The following is a 19,265-nucleotide window of genomic DNA, read 5'->3' as shown; positions in this document are numbered from 1 at the left end:
TATTTGACATATTCCACCTTTATGTGAAGAGCGACCGATTGTTTGACACTTATGTGTTTTTTTTTTCTTTGCTTGCCCTGAAGTTTTGTTGAAATACTTAAATGGAGCTCATATTTCAGCTGATAAAGCATGCTTATTGACTCAGGAGATAAAACATTTCTGGAGTCATTGTGTACTCGATTGCTACTGCATTTGGGCTCGCGCGGTGGCAGCACGGCGCATTCATTTTCATACATGATACGCCAGATTTTCTCGAGCTGTCTTTTTCATTCTGTTTGTTTTGGACCCGATAACCTTCCCAGGTATCCATCTCTCATGATAAGCGCTCAATAAAGTTCTTTTAATATTTTCAAACAACCTCTTATTCCTGACCTGTTCCTTATCTGCACATGTTTCTGTTCTTCATCCCGGTTTCTCTCAACCTGTGGTAATATTAAAGGGCGGTTTCAATGACTCATATTGCTCAAGGGAGGGTTGGAGACCTTTGAATTTCAGGCGACGTGCAGTCTATACATCGCTGCATATTATTTGTAGTCATTCCACCTCTTCCTTTGCCTCATTTTTTGTCTTTTTCTTTGCTGCCTGCCTTGTCTTTGGTAAGGAAATGTGAGAGTAGCTGAAGCTGATGTAAGACTTACAATAGGCAACAGACAGTCACAGCAATGATGTGTTGGAAACCGTTTTTGAAAGATGGAACTTTGATGACTTTTTATGACTGACTATTTTCACTATGCTACTTCTATTTTTCCGTTATTTTCCAACTCGAGAAGGCTGGCGGTGCAGGAGATAATCATTGCCCATTTTTGACACTTTGTCGCAATGTATTTTTCTAAAATGATGTTTATTATTTTGTTTGTATTTTACAAGGGAGTACGGCAAACAGTGTTTCTATTTCTTCTATTTTTAAATGATGCATATAAATCGGAACCTCACATGATGCTTTATAGCTGGTTGTAGATAATTATTTAGCTACTTACTTCACAGGTTTCATTTGAGTCTCACTTCAGCAGTCATTCATAACTGTAAGCGATTTGACTCATTATGGCTGAAAATCTTAGTAGAAAATGCAATCTACCAAGTAATGAAAATATTTTTTTCTATTTGATCAAGTCAGAGAAATGTTAAAACCTTGTGAAAATGAATCCCAAGTTCATTACCAACTAACCTTTTTGTTTTGCTCTCAGGCTAACTGGTACAACCCTGCCTTCACCAGTTATATCAAATAAAAACTGGCTACGGATACACTTTACATCAGACAGCAACCACAGAAGGAAAGGTTTCAGTGCTCAGTACCAAGGTATGGACAACACACTGCTCCTCCATAGTTGTCTGCACCCCATCCTCCCCCCGTATGCAGATTGGAGTTTTTAATGTGACAGCAGCCTAAAGTGAGCATGTTGTGGTTACTTCCATTTGCTCCTGTTGAGTGCTTGGGTGGACATGATTTGCATATTAAAGTACGTCTGAATGGATCAGATTACCGTGGTATCTCAATTTATGAAATTAAATCGTTCTGGAAGTCGTTTCGTAAGAGTAAGAGTCCTTCCTAGCCAATGGGATGCCAGGAAAATTCCTGGGGCGATAGCCAGTGGGAGAGCAGGTTTATCGTGCCACAGAATTCAAGATACAAGATGTTTACGTTCGATAGAATCTCAGGGCCCATTTTTTTCCTTTTGTATCCTGAATTTTCCTTTGTAACTAGAGACTATTTTTTTGAGGAGGCGTTTCGTAACCTGAATTTTTCATTACTAGAGACGTTCGTAAGTAGAGGTACCACCGGTGTTTTTTTTTTTTCCCCATTCCATTCACATGTCCACTTCTAAGTTTTGTTTTTCCCTTTGCCTTTCTCTACAATTGGTCTTCAACTTTATAATCAGGTTTTGTTTTGTTTTTAATTTCTCTCTTTGTCTGTCTCGTCTGCGACCACGTTACCAAGAAAGATTTAATTGCTTTCCACGCTGAGTATTTCTCAGTGGAATCCACCTTTGTTGCACCGTAACTTGCTGTTGTTGTCCTCTGTAAAGCAGTTCTACAAAAAAAAAAAAGAAAATTGCAAAAACAATGAAATTCTGTGCTGGTCTCCAACTTTTCAGTTACTTGTTCTTCTTTTTTGTCCTAATTTGCTCTCCCTTTTCTAGTCATTGCTGTGTTTGGGATGGACACACTTTGCCAGATGCACAGAGATTCTCTCACCTGCCACAACAATAGCTACAAATTCAATTTGATCACATAAAACCTAAGCCTAAGCCATATTTTATCGACCTTTTATCGACATTTTTGGTACATGACTTGTATTGGATCACATCGTATAGTCCTGGTGTGTCTAATCCTGTAGTCAGATCATAGTGGTTGGTGCACTAGCTTTTGGTTGGATCAAGCGTTTATCAGCAAAATAAGTTTGAACTTTTTTTTTTTAATTGTAATCCATTGTCTGTAATTAACTGATGTCCATATCCTCTCATTCCTGCAGTTAAGAAAGCAATAGAGTTGAAGTCCAGAGGAGTGAAGATGATGCCAAATAAAGACTCCAGTCACAAAAATGCAGTTTGTAAGTATACCCCCCCCACATACACACACACACCCACACTCACACACACACACACACACACACAAACTCACGCATAAATTGTCATGTTGGACACCTGTTCCATTTTTAATAATAAAAACTAAAATATGGATGCGCGCTGCGGTTTCTGTCATATTAAAGATGAGATGAGACAACTGCATTACAACTGATAGCAATTATGTAACAGAGGTCCGTTTGTTTTGTAGTCTCGTAAAACACATCTAGAGTATTTGAAATGCATGTATTCCACAATGCCAAATAGCTATTTTAGATCGATGACGGTACTGGTTGGAAATGTGCCTCCCACTTCCTTCCCACACCAAGTGTGGAATCTATTAATACTTTTGTTTTGACATATCTCATTTGATACCAAATGGTATCTTATTTACACACCCAGCAGTTGCAACGTAATGGAGCTGTTTCCCTTTAAGCTAGTGGAAGGAAGGCCAATATCACCTCTCCCTAAGTTGCATTTATGGTCTCTATTACCTCCTGGGGGAAATATCAGACCTCAGCCTGCTCCAAAATGTTCAGCAGCTTGTCCATAAATAAGTCTGTTTTGCCATTTGGTCCATTGCAGGTGGTGCAAAATGTTTTTTTTTGTTTTTTTTAAGACCTTTTCTGTGGAAATGAGCTGGATGCTGCTTGTGATAACGACCCAATAGGAGCAGTGACAGATTAGCAAAACAGTCAAGTTTTGGGGAAAAATATAGATAAGAGAAAAAAGTTCTGCACTTCTAAAGCAAGCTTTTACACCTCTTGTTTTATAGGGCTGTGAATGTAAATGCATTGAACATTAGGGATATGTAATAAATTTGATTCAAATTTTGATTGACTCAATTAGAGAGGTGCTCATTTAACAATGTTTATTATTGTACTTGTAGTGTGCTGTGATTTGAAGCAAACATATTTGCTTCTTTTTTAAAAAAAAAAAACATTAACTTAAGGTATTGTACTGTATTTAATGAACCACGCTGTTAAGTGAATAGCATAATTGAATAGAATACAAAGAATTAAACAGTTTCTGGCCCATCTTTTGCTTCAATTACCCTAATTCCTGGGGTACAGAGCGCAGCTGGTTATAAGCCTCACGGACTACATTTGTAAAGGAAATACCATTTGGTAAATACGTAGGCTGCACCAGTGTAAAAGCCGCAAGTGCCCACATTGAAACAGACATTGAAACGCGAGATATTTACAAAGACGGTACACAGAGTTTAACGCTAGCGCCGCCGCGCTAACAGGGACGGTTAAAAAAAAAAATTACTGGTAAAAACCACTCAGACACGGCACTAACACGCTAGCGCAGTGCTAACAAGGACGGACCAGTAAAAGTCACTTCCTCGGCACATATATTCCACCGGTCTCACTCTTTCCTTTTCCACTCGAATGCTCCCTTAATTAAGGTTGTTAGGAAAAAATGCACAACTTAGCCGCATCACCGCACTTTTGTTCACATTTGGATAACCAGACCATTGCAATGCTAGGTTGTTGTGTTAAATGACTCCATCAAGTTGTATTTGTATACTATTTTTCATACGTAACAACATGCAACCCAAAGTGGTTCACAGAGATAAAAATAAACAATTAAATACACATTATGTAATTCTTTGTTTTATGTTTACTTTGACGGTAAACCTCAAGAGTAGGTTAGCCTTAAAAAAAAAAATAAATAAATAAAACACCAACCAAACAAATATTCCCTATCTGCCAAACTGCTGCTTGTTGTGAAGTTAATTGATTTGAGTTCACTGCTACCTTGCGGTGCTCATTTTGCACATTTTAATCGCAAGTCAGAGCAGAACATTGAATGAACCACTGCTTTTATTTAAAAAGAGAAAAAAAGGTAAGTCACTCATATCTCAAGGCTACGGCACCCCTAAAGCAGGGGTGTCAAACTAATTTTTCTTGCTGGCCACATTGTAGTTTGGGTTTCCCTCAGAGGGCCATTTTGACTGTGAAAAAATCAAAATGTTCACTCATCTCATCATGTTTACATAATCAATTTATGACCCAGAATCCGAATCAGAAATCAAGGGTAACATGTTTTTCAAATATTCATGTTACATGTTACACAAAAATGTTTGTAATATCTCAACGTGATCATTTATAATATATGACAATTTGAAATTATAGTACGGATTTTTACAAGAATCATGGAAATGGAAACTCTAAATTTGGCTTCGCGGGCCAAATAAAATCATCTGATCTGGCCCCTGGGCCTTGAGTCTGACACCGGTGCCCTAAAGAGACGTTGGAGGAGCGAGGGGGGCAACTTGTTTCTCATTGTGGCAGCGCGGTGGATCACTTGGTAAAGCGATTTGGCCTCACAGTGTCGCTTACTTGGTAATCAAAAGAAGTTTCATGAAATATGATATTGTATCGGGCGGGATGGTGGCTCGGCTGGATAACATTAATTGGACACTCTAAATTGCCCCTAGGTGTGATTGTGAGTGTAGCTGTTTGTCACGATGTGCCCTGTGCTTGGCTGGCAACCACTTCAGGGTGTAACCTGCCTCCTGCCCGATGATAGCTGGGATAGGCTCCAGCACTCCCCGCGACCCTCATGAGGATAAGCGGAAAAGAAAATGGATGGATGGAGAGATGTTTCTCATTGTGTACTACGGAGCCCCTAAAGGGACAAATAATAATAAAAAAAGATTATTTCTTACACATTTCAATACTGTATCAATTACAATTAAGTAATTACCACTTTATTACATTATTTGAACAATAACTAATCATCATACTCAATTGACTGGTTGCTATGGGACATTCTGAATCTTCATTTAGGTCACGCGATTCTTCGTTTCACAAAATAAGGCCCAAGCTCATGATTCAAATGTTCCTCAGCTTTCACCTTCATCATAAAACTCCCATCAATAAATCGGTCCATTTACATGCTCAGTCAAGCATGTGCTGGTGCAATTATCATTTGTGTGTGCGCATGCGACTTAAATATTCATCAGCGATGTGATGCCTGGTGAGTAGTTTAGATGATACAGAGGCACCCTAGTGTCATGACTCTCTTTGCATGTTTCCCTTCGGCAATATAGTAAATTTATTATGGTAGAACGCATAAGAGATTTGGAGAAAAGTGGCACTGGATGTCTATTAAATATATATGATACTAATGTTTAAAACTAAGTGAGCTCAGCACAGCTGCAAGAAGTCAGTTAACCTTATGACTTGTGGAAACACTTTTCTCCACCTGGCCCATGGCTCCCGAAAAATTGCTCTCTGAGGATTTCTGTGTAATATTTAAGTAACATTACAACCATCTCCACTGCGTCCTGCATGTGTTTTAAAACACCCCCAAAGTAAACATTGCGCTAAATTACAAATGCAAAGAAGAAAACCATTTGCTATCTGTAATAATGTGACGCCACACAATGAGGATAATAACGGTTCAAGCGCATTGTCCAGGGATGCTTCAAGATTCGTGCAGCCCCGGAACAAAATGAGGAACTTAATTTCTCACTCTGGGACCACTGCTCATTAAAACAAATATCAGCGCTGTTGTAATGGAGAGGAAAACTGGATAAATAATGCGTCACACACTGGGTCGAGCGGTCTTCGAGATTACCCGAACATAGTGTGGCGGGGTCAATGGAAAACCATCACCATTAAAACAGAGGCCAAAGTCCATTTATAATTTTTTGGGGGGCCCCCAAGCAGTATTTGAAGAGTGTACAGATCCCTGTGCTCATATTTTTTCTGTACAGCAAACTATGTGCAATCTTTATCCAATTTATAGTCATTATATGAATGCATAGAATGAAGATGATGTGTTTTTGCCAGCAATAGAAAAGAGTATAGAAGATAATCGAGCAGACTAACTGGAACAGAATTCAGGCTACATTAGAGCATGGTCCAGTATAAATGTAGATTAAGTGTAAAATTTGAGGAATGTCGCATTAATGTGTGATTCATAGCCTCACTATTGATTACATTGTCTGTGTGATACTGACCAAATTAATCTGACATGATGAATTTAAGAGCCATTTTGAAATAGTGGACATACCGCAATTTCCAGCCTATAAGCCGTGACTCTTTTCACACGCTTTCAACCCTGCGGTTTATGCGGTGATGCGACTAAGTTGTGCATTTTTCTAACGGCCACAAGGGGGTACTCGAGCTGAAATGGTAAGAGTGAGACCGGTGGAATATACTGTATGTGCCGAGGAAGTGACTTTTACTGGCCCTGTTAGTGCTGCACTAGCATTAGTACTTTGCTATCGTGTTGCTGCTGTCCGTTACTGGCGTGTCTCAATGATTTTTACCGGTATGTTTTTTTTTTTTTTTTTTTTTTAAATCGGCCCTGTTAGTGCTGCACTAGCGTGAGCACTGTTATAGAATGTTGCTGCTGTGTTACTGCCGTGTCTCACTGATTTTTACCGGTATGTTTTTTTTTTTTTAACCGGCCCTGTTAGCGCCGCACTAGCGTTAGCACTGCGCTAGCGTGTTGCCACTGTGTTAGTGCCGCGTTTCAGTGTTTTAAGTGCTTTTTATTTTTATTTTTTATAAGAAGCCTTGTTGGTGCTCTGCTATCGTGTTGTCACTGTGTAGATTCTGCAGTTGTTTTTTTTAATTTTTTTTTTTTTTACTGGTATGTTGTTTTTTTTGTTTTTTATTTTTTTTTACCAGCCCTGTTCATGCTACTGTGTTCTTGCTATGTTAAGCTAAGCTAAGGTATTGAAACTTTGAAAACCCTGTGTACCGTCTTACTTTGTAAATATCTCATGTTTCAATGGGGGCACTTGCGGCTTTTACACAGGTGCGGCTTATGTATGTACCAAATGGTATTTCCTTTACAAATGTACTGGGTGATGCTTATGATCAGGGGCGCTTTTTTTACGGTATTACAGTAGTTAATCTCAATAGTATCTCTGTAGAAAGTGTGTGTGAACTGTGTAAAAGCTTACCAAGATATACAGTTGAACTTTGTAGTCGTTGTAGAACCAGTGTTATGGTGACACGTATTACGGTACTCACAGGGCTTTGGCCATACCACCTAATCCATAACGTAATCAATCAATAGTCTTGTTGATCTCCTTGGTTCTCCCCTATATCTTCCTTCCTTTATAAGACATTTGGACAATTCTACGCTTCCAACTTGCGAACATTTTGGATAAGAATCTGTTCTGTGCAAAGTGCATAAAGGCACGCTTTCATGAGTTTGCCGTTGAAGAACTCGATCCCTGACCTCAGCCCCATGGGACGGAACACAACGGTGTAACCGTCCATCTGGATAAACGGACAAAATTAATCAGACAGTCACAGTCTTCCCAGGAGAGTGGGAGTCGTTTTAATTGCAATTGAGTTTGAATTTATTGAATTTGTACTTGGAGGTTTAATGACCAGGGGTTTTCTTCCATGCAGTTTACTTTTACAGTGTGAATCTATGTTGTTCTTATTATTTTTTTTAAATGGCTTGTGTGTTCCATGAGCAGACATCTGACAAATGACTGCAGAGATTGCTCTTGGGCCTGACTGACCTGTGCGTACGAGACAGTGAAGGGGAAAGAGATGACAGAGTAGTTGAGAGGCACCCAGCGCAAGAGAACACGTCCACAAACTACAAATAGAACTCTTCTCATCTGGTCGCTACTTGAAGAGCAGTTCAACAGCTCTTGACAGAAGCACCTTCAGACATTTTCACACAAGCTCTCATCCTGTCTTGCTCCTTCCCCAGTCTCTTGCCAATTTTGATGATCGTTACCTCCGCTAAGGAGGTAAATCATATTTCATTGTTTGTGCAAAACTATGCCAATTCCAATGAAACTCTGTGGTGGGTTGACATGATGACAAGGCCGACACACATGCAAATCCAGGACAGTGTCTCATTGGGAACGAAGATTTCATTTTATTTTTTTAAATAGCATTTTTGTAGATTACAGTGAACATAGTTAATGGACGACGGGTAACAGAGGAACGTCATAAAACCTTTACGCACAACTGAATTCAACGCTGCGCTGTTTAATTAGACGGGAACTAAATGAATACTTGTACTGTACCGATGCCAGAGGACAACAAACGATAAGATTCAAAAGGATGAGGATCACCGTCAATTGTTGTTGTGTCTGGAATAGCACTGGCACCATTGGTCTGACTTAATGTTCGAGGAAGAAACCCAGCTATAGAAAAATCTAATAAAGTAGCTACATGTGTCATAAATATAGTTACAACTACTACCACTCAGCAGACTGGTTATTTTGTGGTGACAATAAATACTCAATGGCATCCCACAAAACCACTGGCCCACCACATCTGTTATAACCACAGAGAACCCCGTCCACGTTAGTACTCCGTAGTTCTTCTCTACTGATCTTCATTGTTGATCTAATAATATCAGGCATTAGATGACCAGGTCAAATCAGTAAATGTTGTTTTCAGTTTTTTAACAGATCTTCAATTGTCAGTGATTGATATCTGATCCATGGTTATCAGGTTTTGCCGACGATGACACCCAAACGTGTTTTTGCATTCATGTATACAATTTTGTTAGTGGTGTAGAGCTCATTTGGCAATTCTCCAATAGGCTCATGGTGAACATTCCCTCTAATTTTTGACGTGTCTGAGCAAACACGCTAAACCCTTGTGCGCTCCCTTTAATCACTGTGAGCAACATCTGGTGTATGCACTGTGGTCAGATCGGTGTTGTCCATTGAAGTTATGTGCCTCATTAAAAGATTCAGATTACAGAATTACATTACCATCAGAAAATTTTAAGGAGAATTTTATTTGTGTTTTTGCAAACTTGCAATGAAAATGTCGACAAACAAAAAAATACATTGCAAACCAAACCAAGCCAACCATGAACCGTAAATTTGAAATGGCGCCTCCAACTTTGTTTTATTTATTAATTTTTAACCCACAATGATATTCCCGTGTTTTTCTTGGTGTAAAAGTGAATTATTGCTTCCAGAATATCTTTAACAATGCATGTTGAAAGCTGAATGATGCTCCCAAACAGTTATGTTGCCACCTATATTTAAAATACAGAATTAGCTTTTTATGCACTGTATTGTATGTGCTTTCATCCTCGATCAGGCTGCGCCAAGGTGGAATTTTAACATTATACACCATCTCATCCTGTACTTTTTACTTTGGCTTGAGACCGGAGCTTTTTAACCCAAAAAAGAGAAAATCTTGTCCAGTTTCACCACTTTTTCTTCATTATCATCATTATTATAATTATTAGTCACATACTCTGACATTCATTAAAGCAACTGCATTTCTTTTTTGGTTTACTTTTACCATTATTATCTAGAGTAAACGTAAGCAGCATGTCTAACTTTGTCTTTGCTCTACATTAACTTGACTGTGTTTTTAACTAAAGCACCGGTGGTGGGTGCTTTTTGTAATTATGAGTGTACCCCTTTAAGTGCGGGAGGTGGGCGGTGTCAGGTAAACAAGGAAGTAGAATGTGTGGCATGGTGTGGCCGAGCCAGCAGCTTGTTAGAAACCAGGTGCTGCCGTGTTAAAAAAAAAAAAAAAAAAATTCAGCCTGTGGTTCATGTGCGGTGAGTATGTGCTACAAGTGCGCAATTGCGCAGGTTCGCAGCTTAGAGGGAGCATTGGTTAACCTTATAGTTAATTACTACTTCCAACATCTTAAACTAGCAAAAGGTGTTCATGACCATTATCCAAAATCAAATGGAATATGGTGAGCACGTTTTGTAGGTCTAAACAGGCGGCTGTTATTGTGGTGTGAGTTCTCCGCAACATGCGTACAGTCTGGACACCAAAGAGGAAAATTAATCACTTTCTATAATTTCCTGAAGAGTTGAGTCGTAAAGATGAAAGGTCTGTTGAAGGCACTTTGAAGATATGGAAACGACATTATGCATCATAAGCTTGTATTTCAATGTGGAATGGTCTTTTAAGTGCAAATACAGGATTAGTCAGTTTGAGAATTTTTGTCACCGGCCCAGCTTTTTCCTCTGTTACGATCTCATGTTGTTTGAATGAGCTTTATTTGGCAAATGAACCTTTGTAAAGGGTGCCAATGAATGTCATCTAAACATGAGTGAGGGTGAAAGGGATGAGAGGAATGTGGCTGAGTGTGTGTGTGTTTTCAGGATGTGTGCATGCTTCTGTGATGTGTTTTTGGAAGGAACATCAAAACCACGGTAGAGCTGCAAGACAGCTTGTTCTGTTTGCATCATATCCCACACAAACATGAATACAAATTGTCGATTCACTCGCAAGCCACACCACATAAATCACAAAAATCACACAAATGACCCATTCATTTTTTATGCCTGTTTTTTTTTTCTGAAACTTTTGCAAAGTTTCCACAGAGGATGTGTCCTTGGAGATGTTCCTTGTAGAGTGTCAATTTGGTGGCAGCGGATCTGTTCAAACCTAAACCATGTGGATGCAATTTTGGTGAATTGGGTCAGGAACATACACTGAGTTCTGTGGACATATCTTGGTTGTCAGTGGTTCTGCTCATTCTGTATTTAGTTATGGTACCCAGTATGGTTCACGTTGTCTGGACAGAACGATGGATGACTGGTTAGCTGATCTGTCTCACACATCTGAGGACCCGGATTTAAATTTGGCCTTCTCTGTATGGATTTTGTATGTTCTCCCTGTGTCTGTGTGGGTTTTCTCTAGGTACTTTAGTTTCCGCACACATCCCAAAAACATTCATGCTAGGTTAATTAAAGACTCTAAAATGTGTCCGTACATGTGAATCTTAGTACAAATGGTTTGTTTATTTTTACGCGCCCTGCGATTGGCTGGAAACCGGTTCAGGGTGTACCCCGCCTCACGGCTCGAGTCAGCTGGGATAGGCTCCGGCACGCAAGGGACCCTCGTCAGGATTGTGATCAGAAGTGGTGCGGAAAAAGGATGGATGGATGGATGGATGGATAAATGATGGATGAATGGACTTCTGTCTGTTGCCGCACCAGCTAAGATCACTGCCAATGCTCCACTCATGCGAATATGCCTCATCGTCTTCTGCACTGATGTTTCCGTCATTTTCCTCGATTTAATGGAAATGAGAGTAGCCATGTTGATCAGCGCCAAATGAAGATGGCAGTAAAACATGCCCACACAGCTCACACACTCTTGAATCTTGCTTGTGTTGTTTTACAAAATTACTAACACCAGTCTAACAGTGGCGCTGTCTGCAGCACTGGAATTATCCTGGTCACGAAAGTAGGGCTGTAAATGTTATCGGTGCAAATGGTTATTTGGATTGGTTTCTCGGGGTGGGGTTGGGAGGCGTATGTACTATGAAGTGAAAATAAAAAAAAAAAGTTGTGATAAACTTAACCTGTCAAACAGAAATATTGCTAATCCTGCATCAGTTCAAAATCCTTTTACCTGCATGTGGCCCATTCATTTATAAAGGCAGAGTATTTTAATATATTGTTTTACACCTTTGTTTTGTCTTGGTGTCCGTCAAATCCCTCCTTTTTAACTTTTGTTACGAACCAAAAGTGGATATTCCATGAAGGTTTCAGCAAACCTCCTCGAACCCAAAGTAACAGGTACAAGCGTAACTGTGCAGCGTTGTGTGAATGCAAGAATGATTGACATCTTATCAGTTACTTCCGAAGGATCTGATTGGTTGTTTTTCCTTGGGCGGAGTGTTTCTTAAAGACAAAATAGAGGTACAAGTTTGAGCATATTTAAAGATAATTTTCCCATGTATTATTGTCAGGTTATGCTGACCATTTCAACAGGTATGATAACAAAATAATAACTGTGTAAACACATTTGCTTTTTTCATGACATGACATATTTCCATATTATAATTAGAAACTTGATTACTTATATATATTTATTTCTGTAAATTTTGGTGAAGAGTCATGCTACCAATATTAATATAGTATAAATGCCACTCTGTTGTAGCTCGTTTTGCAATTTTTTTTTTTTTTTGAAAAAAGTGGAGAAAGGCTGGATTCATTTTAAGAGTGCTTATATTGGGCATGCTGACTCACCGTCACATTAATATTTTGGCGCCATTACCGATGTGTTCGAAATAGCTGTGATTTTCCATCTAAGATTTGTCAAATGTCCTCTGAACAACATTTGTTCATGCTCCAATAAGTTATATTCCATCTTCTACTTTTATCTCAGGACCCAAACTCTTCTTTTATGCCTTTTGCGGACAGCAAGATGGGATTTATTTTGAATTTCAAACAGGCAAATCTGCTAAGAAATGTTCCAACACAGCATGTTCACCATGACTTCTGGCAGATGAAGACATGCCCTTTGACTGCTACCATCATGTTGGCTTTTGTCAATGTTTTATAGCCTTGCGTGTTGCTTTCGCTTTGAAATTGCGGGTGTTTGTTTATTTCTGGCACGCACACTGAAGTAATGACTTGCACGTGTGGCTCACAATCGAAAGGATCCGAGTTTGAATCTAAGCTCATTACTTCCTGCACTGTCAAAACACGATTTTGGCGAGAGGTAAATATATTCAATGAAAATCATCTAAAATTGATATTATTATTTTAGAAAGTACACTAACATTGTAGGTGCATTTGACCTGTACTACCCATTTCACAACAGTAAAAAATGTTAAGAAAACATTTCGTAAAACCCACCTGAAAGCCATAAGTAAGTTTCTTTTGGCTTGTCCCTTTCGGGGTCGCCACAGCGTGTCATCTCAGATGAACGCACATATATGTTTGCCACAATTATTACGGCGGATGCCCTTCCTGACGCAATCCTTCTCAGGGAACCCTCAACCCCTGGTTTACCAAACCAGTGCTCTAACCGCTGAGCTATGGGGCAAAGCCATTGCTGCTACAATATACATGAATATCACATGACACATTCATGCTGCTCTAATTGGCTGATGTGTCTTCTGCACATCATCAGCACAAAATGGCGTCACCCATCGATGAAAACTGATTACACTAATTGGTTGTTGGCAAGCGAATCCGCATAAAACCTAACAAAGGACATTGAAAAATGCACTTTTTAATAAAACAACCTTAGCTAAAAGTTGCTCATTACTTAGATTTGGTGCTGGTTCTGACTGTCAGGTAGATTTAGCAGGCTATCTGTATTTTATTTTAGAAAACCATGTGGTAAACCTTATCCAAGTTTTGTGAATATGTTATCGCTCTTGAATTAATGTATTTTTCACCCAAAAGATGTGATTTAAATGTACCCAAAGTGGCTGCAAACTGTTATCCTAGATGTTTTGGGTAAATTCCATAGGTTTCTTTTTTTCGGGTGTGTGTAGAGTTAGCATTTTTGCCCCTTCCTAACAGTTTTTCTTCAGGTACTTTGTCATCCTCCCACATTTTGTAGACACGGATGTTGGGTCAATCTCTAAATTATCCATAGGAGAGAATGTCTTTTAACATGTCAAATGTTTGTGCCCCACAACTGACTGGCGGCAACGCAGTTTTATTTTACTCGAATTGATTTACTGATGTCAAAAAGCTTTGTTCGGTGAACATCTGAAGTACCCCAGTCCATAGGAATATGTTTTGCCAGAAAAACCCATCCTTGTAATGAAATGTTACAGTTCCGCTTTCAATTATCTTTACTGTCATTTCAAAGAGCCACATTACATTACATTATCCTTCTCTCTGTTAATGGTAATCAATACATTACACTGAATAATGTGATAAAACGCTATGTAATTATGCTTTGTGGTTTTTTTTTTTGTGTTTTTGTCAGTAAGTCAAAGTGGCCTGGCTGGAGATGTGTGTCCGGATCCTGGTGTCCCAGAAAATGGCAAGAGAATGGGATCTGCTTTCCAGTGAGTCCACTTTTCATTCTATTCCAAATATCCTTCAATATCGTTGCTCTGATCCCTCCAAGGTGCATCTTCTGTTAGAAATATATGCGTATGTACCAAACGATCCTCACCAAAGTGTTTTACAGAAAGTTATTTTGTTTCCTGACGACTAGGCCAAAATAACACGAGAAATTAACTTTACACAACTTTCAACCATTCATCCTTTGACGTTTGTATTCATTTTATTCATATTAAAACAATAACCCAATATGTTTCAAACTCCAGTATACTATCCAACACAAGATGGTTGATGCACCTTAGTATTTTTGTGACTGTTGAGACTGGGAATACAAAGTCAGAACAAGTTGATTAGTGCAACATGAACGGCTAACAACATCATTTCGAGACAGTGTGTCAACTAACACCAAAGGAGACAATTCATGATCTTCATGACATATGGCGCTGATAATACTATTTTGTAATTACAAGAGACTCTAGCAAGATTATTTTGTTTTTTTTAGGCCTAAAAACTTTTGAATGATAGTCATCCTTTGGGCATCGTGCTGTTCTTCAGTGCCATTAGTTACTATGGCTGCACAAATGTAATAGGACTATTATTGGAGTTTGTGAGCTTGTGAGAGGTCTTTATCAATGTGTGTACATGTGCATGTTGTTTTAAATATGTACGCATGTCATAGATGTGTGGATGTATTTGTCGGTGATTATGCATTCATATTTAATTATTATCAAGCACAGAGGAACTGGGACTGTCATAAGAAAGAATGATAGAACAGAAAATATTGCTGAAAACAAAACACATTTTTAGGCTGGGAAACTGGGGGAAAAAAAGAACAAAGAAATGTTTAAATAAATGTGCCCTTTTCTGTGGCTTCCCCTTGAGGTAACTTCAAACCAAAAACATGCCCATGATGAAGATGTTCCAAGTCCGTGTTTTTGCCTTTTTCACTTTCACATTCCATCGTTGTTCACGAAACTAGGATACTATAGTTCTATAGCGGCATAGATTTTTTTATTTTTTCCCGTGCACCGAATACAGTCCACAGTTGGGTCATGTTTCTGCAGTGTTTGTTTCAATTAGTACTGAAGATCTCACCACTTTAGTGGAAGACTTTTCGTGCGAAACATACATATACAGGAAGTCCTCGGATTAAGACGGTCTCGAGCTAAGATGTTTCGACTTTACAACGCCCGTCCCCGTCTGGCTAATGCTTGTCCGTGTTTCTGCACCGGGAGTATCTTTGCATTTTTTGCCCTCCTTTTTGACATTATCGGCCCAAACAAGAAAGCTGTGTCTTCAAGCAATGTTTCTGCAGAAAACCCATTACCGTGGAAACGAAGCTCAAGACCATAAAAAGATTGGAGAAAGGAGAGACACCAACACAACCAAGGCTTCAGTTGGTCAACCGTGGTGACAATTATAAAAGACAAAGCTTGTATTTTAGCGCATGTGAAGGGTTCTGTTCCTCTGTCGGATACACTGATTACAAAACAAGGTTCTTTGATACTTGTCGAGATGGAGTGGATTAAGGACAAGGTTCCTTCGCAATAGCTAATCACAGCTTCCCCTTCTTCTTCTCCATAAACCTCTCAGCAGTAATGCTAAGTACATCATCTTGTTTATTGCAATGTATTTTTTTTTTTTTTTATAAAAAATATTTTGACGTAAATTCTGACTCCAATGGTAGAATCCGACTTAAGTCGAAATTCGAGTTAAGTCGCTACTCTAGGAACAGATCTCAGTTGTAGACTGAGGACTCCCTGTACAGCATCCTAAACAATTGAAAAATACTCTTATGATTTTTATGTTTTAGTCCTACAAATTGATATGCAGGAGTATCACCAAATTACATATATGAGTAACCATTTCACAAGGTTTAATTTTGTCACGATGGCCTTCTCAGGTTTGTGGTTATTGTATTTCTTGTTACTTTGGAATATGACTCGCTGGCTGTAAAGCATCTATATTTTAGATATGTTTTTAAAAAATATAAAAAATAAAAAAATGTGAAATTCCAGTATTTGTTCTTACCCGAGTAGGCAAAACATTTTTGAAAAACAATGTGTTAATATTTAATTGGTTTTGTTAAAAAGACAATGCATTTTCCATGCACCACAACTTCTTTCTCCTACAGCAGGAAATCTCCCTCATAAATGTAATTTGTTTATAAATAATGACCCAACTATGCATGCACAGAGAGAGATGTGTTTACTAGAGTGTTTAACAATAGCGTGGACCCCACAAACAACGAGGAGCTTGTGTAGAAGCTGGGCCAGGAGGTAAACGCTTGTGTCTTTCAGCAGGGAAGAGACATTTAGCTTTATAGACAAGACGTCATGTGGACTTGTGCTGACATGCGGCTGAATGTCCCGCTCACATGTTCGACAGCAGGGTGCCTCCAACATTAGTCAACTGAGAAAATGATCAGAGACAAGATGCAAAAGTACTCGGTTCTTAGAATAGGAAATAAGAAGACAAGCGACAGCAAAGGAAAACAAGCAGTAGGACACACAATTCAAATGAAAACCACAATTGAATAATTACTAAATATTGGAGTTGTCTGCAATTATTCTCAGAAGGGATATAAAATGTATTCAGCCTTGAAATTGTGACTTTTATTCATAAGACATTGTTTCTACAGTCTAGCTGACAAACAATGGTAGTCCTAATGCCCCTTTTGCTTCCTAGCATACCTAGTGGGATTTCATAAAATACTTTTAGGAATGATTTGTTTTATTCTTTGTTTTTTCCCTGTAGTGATGGTAGTAGTAGTAGTAGTAGTAGTAGTAGTAGCAGCAGCAGCGGCAGCGGCAGCAGCAGGAGGAGTGATGCTGGCCTTAAATGTGCCCTGTGTGACGTGCCCTAGGTGGCCCCGAAGTGGCGCCACTTAACCCCTTTTGTCAGAAGTGTGGCTGGGTTGCTGACAAAAAACTGTAATCGTTTATTGCTGGCCACTACAAGTGCTACGTGCGTGCCAACGTGTAACTCCGACAGTTACAAAGTGACGTCCTGTGTTGTCGCACACTTCGCACATGACAATTACCGCCACTGAGTAACAGTAGTATTGTGTATATCTGTACTTCTCATGTGCCGCGCTATCCTTTCATGAATGAATGGCAGTTTATCTCTCCAAACTGAATAGGTAGGATCAAAACGTGCTGCAAACACCAATGGGAAACAGATCATGCCTGCACGCACTAGAAAACCAATTCAGCACGCCGATGTGCCTCAACGCCGCGCTGTGCGGCCGTACATATTGCACACGCCAGAAACCTCTGACAAGTATGACTTGATAACACAACACCATTACTGTTTTGTCTCCCAAAATAGAGTCGGCTCCAGCGTCCAATTCAGTTGTGACGACAGCTACGTTCTGCAAGGATCCAAAAGTATCACCTGTCAGAGAGTGACAGACACACTGGCTGCCTGGAGTGACCACAGACCCATCTGCAGAAGTAGGTTGTCACGCATGTCACCTCCATGAAACCTTAATTGATGCGATGATAAACCGTACTGCGCCGGGTGTCTGTGCAGCTACAGTTGCGAGAGGGTAGATGTTGCCTTTTGCCAGACAGAATTCTCCACAACCATTTTGGACAGTACAAATAAGGATATTTTGAAAATCTTTCATTTTGCCCCAAGATGAATTCTTTATTGATCCTCTCCCTGGGGAAATTGTTCTCGGAGCAAACAGGGTGAATAAATGAAATAAAATATAGGAAGTCGTTTCAATTTTAATAACAAAAGAAAAGAAACATTGACTTTCAACATTAATTTGTCTATTTAACTACAATTATAAAGAATGATGAGTATTGTTTTGGGTAAGAGCACTTATCAGACTGCTTCAGTTTATTCTGTTGGTAACAAATGCTTAGAGGGTTCCTTGATGGCTAAAGGATGAGAGCAGAGGTTTTTTTTTTTTTCCTTTTTTCCGCATGTTGATGGTACTCTAAATAATCAGCTTGAAGGATGAAATGAAAACGTGCTATGGACATTTCTGCAAGAAATACGGTATAAATGGTGGCTGTTACAATTGGGGTTACAATGCTAGCTGAGCTCTTGTAATGGAGCTCTCGAACAGGTACCTGGAGGATTTCTTCTGTTTTAAGAACTTTGTACACATCTGCAGCAACAATAGGAAACTATAAGCTTGGCTGCTGTTTATACTTGCGTAGCAAGCCAGTCTGCGAGACCAATCTGTTTTTTTTTTTTCCTCAGTCAATGTGTTCTGTCTACTGCTGCTTTTAGTTGCGGATAATCATTGTCAGATTGTTCTATTTGGAATGGATAAATAATCATTTTCAAACCAATGTAAGTGAAATTGGGCAATTTTCTGTGACACGCCTGACACCACAGCCCTGTGGTTGGGACTCATGCCTACAGGATTAATTAGCAAAGCAAAGCAAATTTATTTGTATGGCGCATTTCATACACAAGGTAACTCAATGTGCTTTACATGATTAAAATCATTTAAATACAAACATTTCAAACAGGGGATAAGTTCAAATTAAAACAGTGTACAGTTCTAGAAATGTCATTGAAAATTGGAAATACATCCAAAACCTGGATTTAAAAACAGCCACATTATTGTTCATTTATTTTTAGTTTTAATTATCAGAAAATGTAGATAATTCTAAGAGATGATGTCCCCGTAGAAAATAGTCCGTTGTTTTGAAGAATGAAGTCCACTCATCAGCCACATTAGGTACACCGTTACATACTGTTTATTCTTCTCTGGAAGTGTAACTAAAAACAGATAAATTATTTCCGTGTGTGTCCTGACGTTTGATAGAGCTTTTGTGTTAAATGTCGTTGTATTGCATCAATTGGCGTGTGAGTGTAAGTCAAGCTTGTGTAAAATCGGATCATAAACAGTGGTTGTAGAGCGAAGGAGCGGATTCTGAGGAACCCATCAGTTTTTGTGAGACTGACATTGGCGTATTGTTCCTATTTGC

General features: G+C 39.1%; 1 protein-coding gene across 1 annotated transcript in view; it reads left to right on the top strand.

Moving 5' to 3' along the window:
* The window catches only part of LOC133497966 (CUB and sushi domain-containing protein 1-like), a 521,981-nt gene that overhangs the window by 323,636 nt on the left and 179,080 nt on the right, over window positions 1-19,265 (top strand). The window contains exons 8-11 of the mRNA XM_061814268.1: window positions 1,185-1,297; window positions 2,471-2,548; window positions 14,231-14,312; window positions 17,641-17,765. Coding sequence (XP_061670252.1) covers window positions 1,185-1,297; window positions 2,471-2,548; window positions 14,231-14,312; window positions 17,641-17,765 — 398 coding nt within the window. The remainder of the gene's footprint in view (window positions 1-1,184; window positions 1,298-2,470; window positions 2,549-14,230; window positions 14,313-17,640; window positions 17,766-19,265) is intronic.

Source organism: Syngnathoides biaculeatus, chromosome 3 (genome assembly GCF_019802595.1).
Source record: "Syngnathoides biaculeatus isolate LvHL_M chromosome 3, ASM1980259v1, whole genome shotgun sequence".
Lineage (NCBI taxonomy): Eukaryota > Metazoa > Chordata > Actinopteri > Syngnathiformes > Syngnathidae > Syngnathoides > Syngnathoides biaculeatus.
Note: the sequence above shows the minus strand (reverse complement) of the source record. Positions and strands in the feature narration are given on the sequence as shown.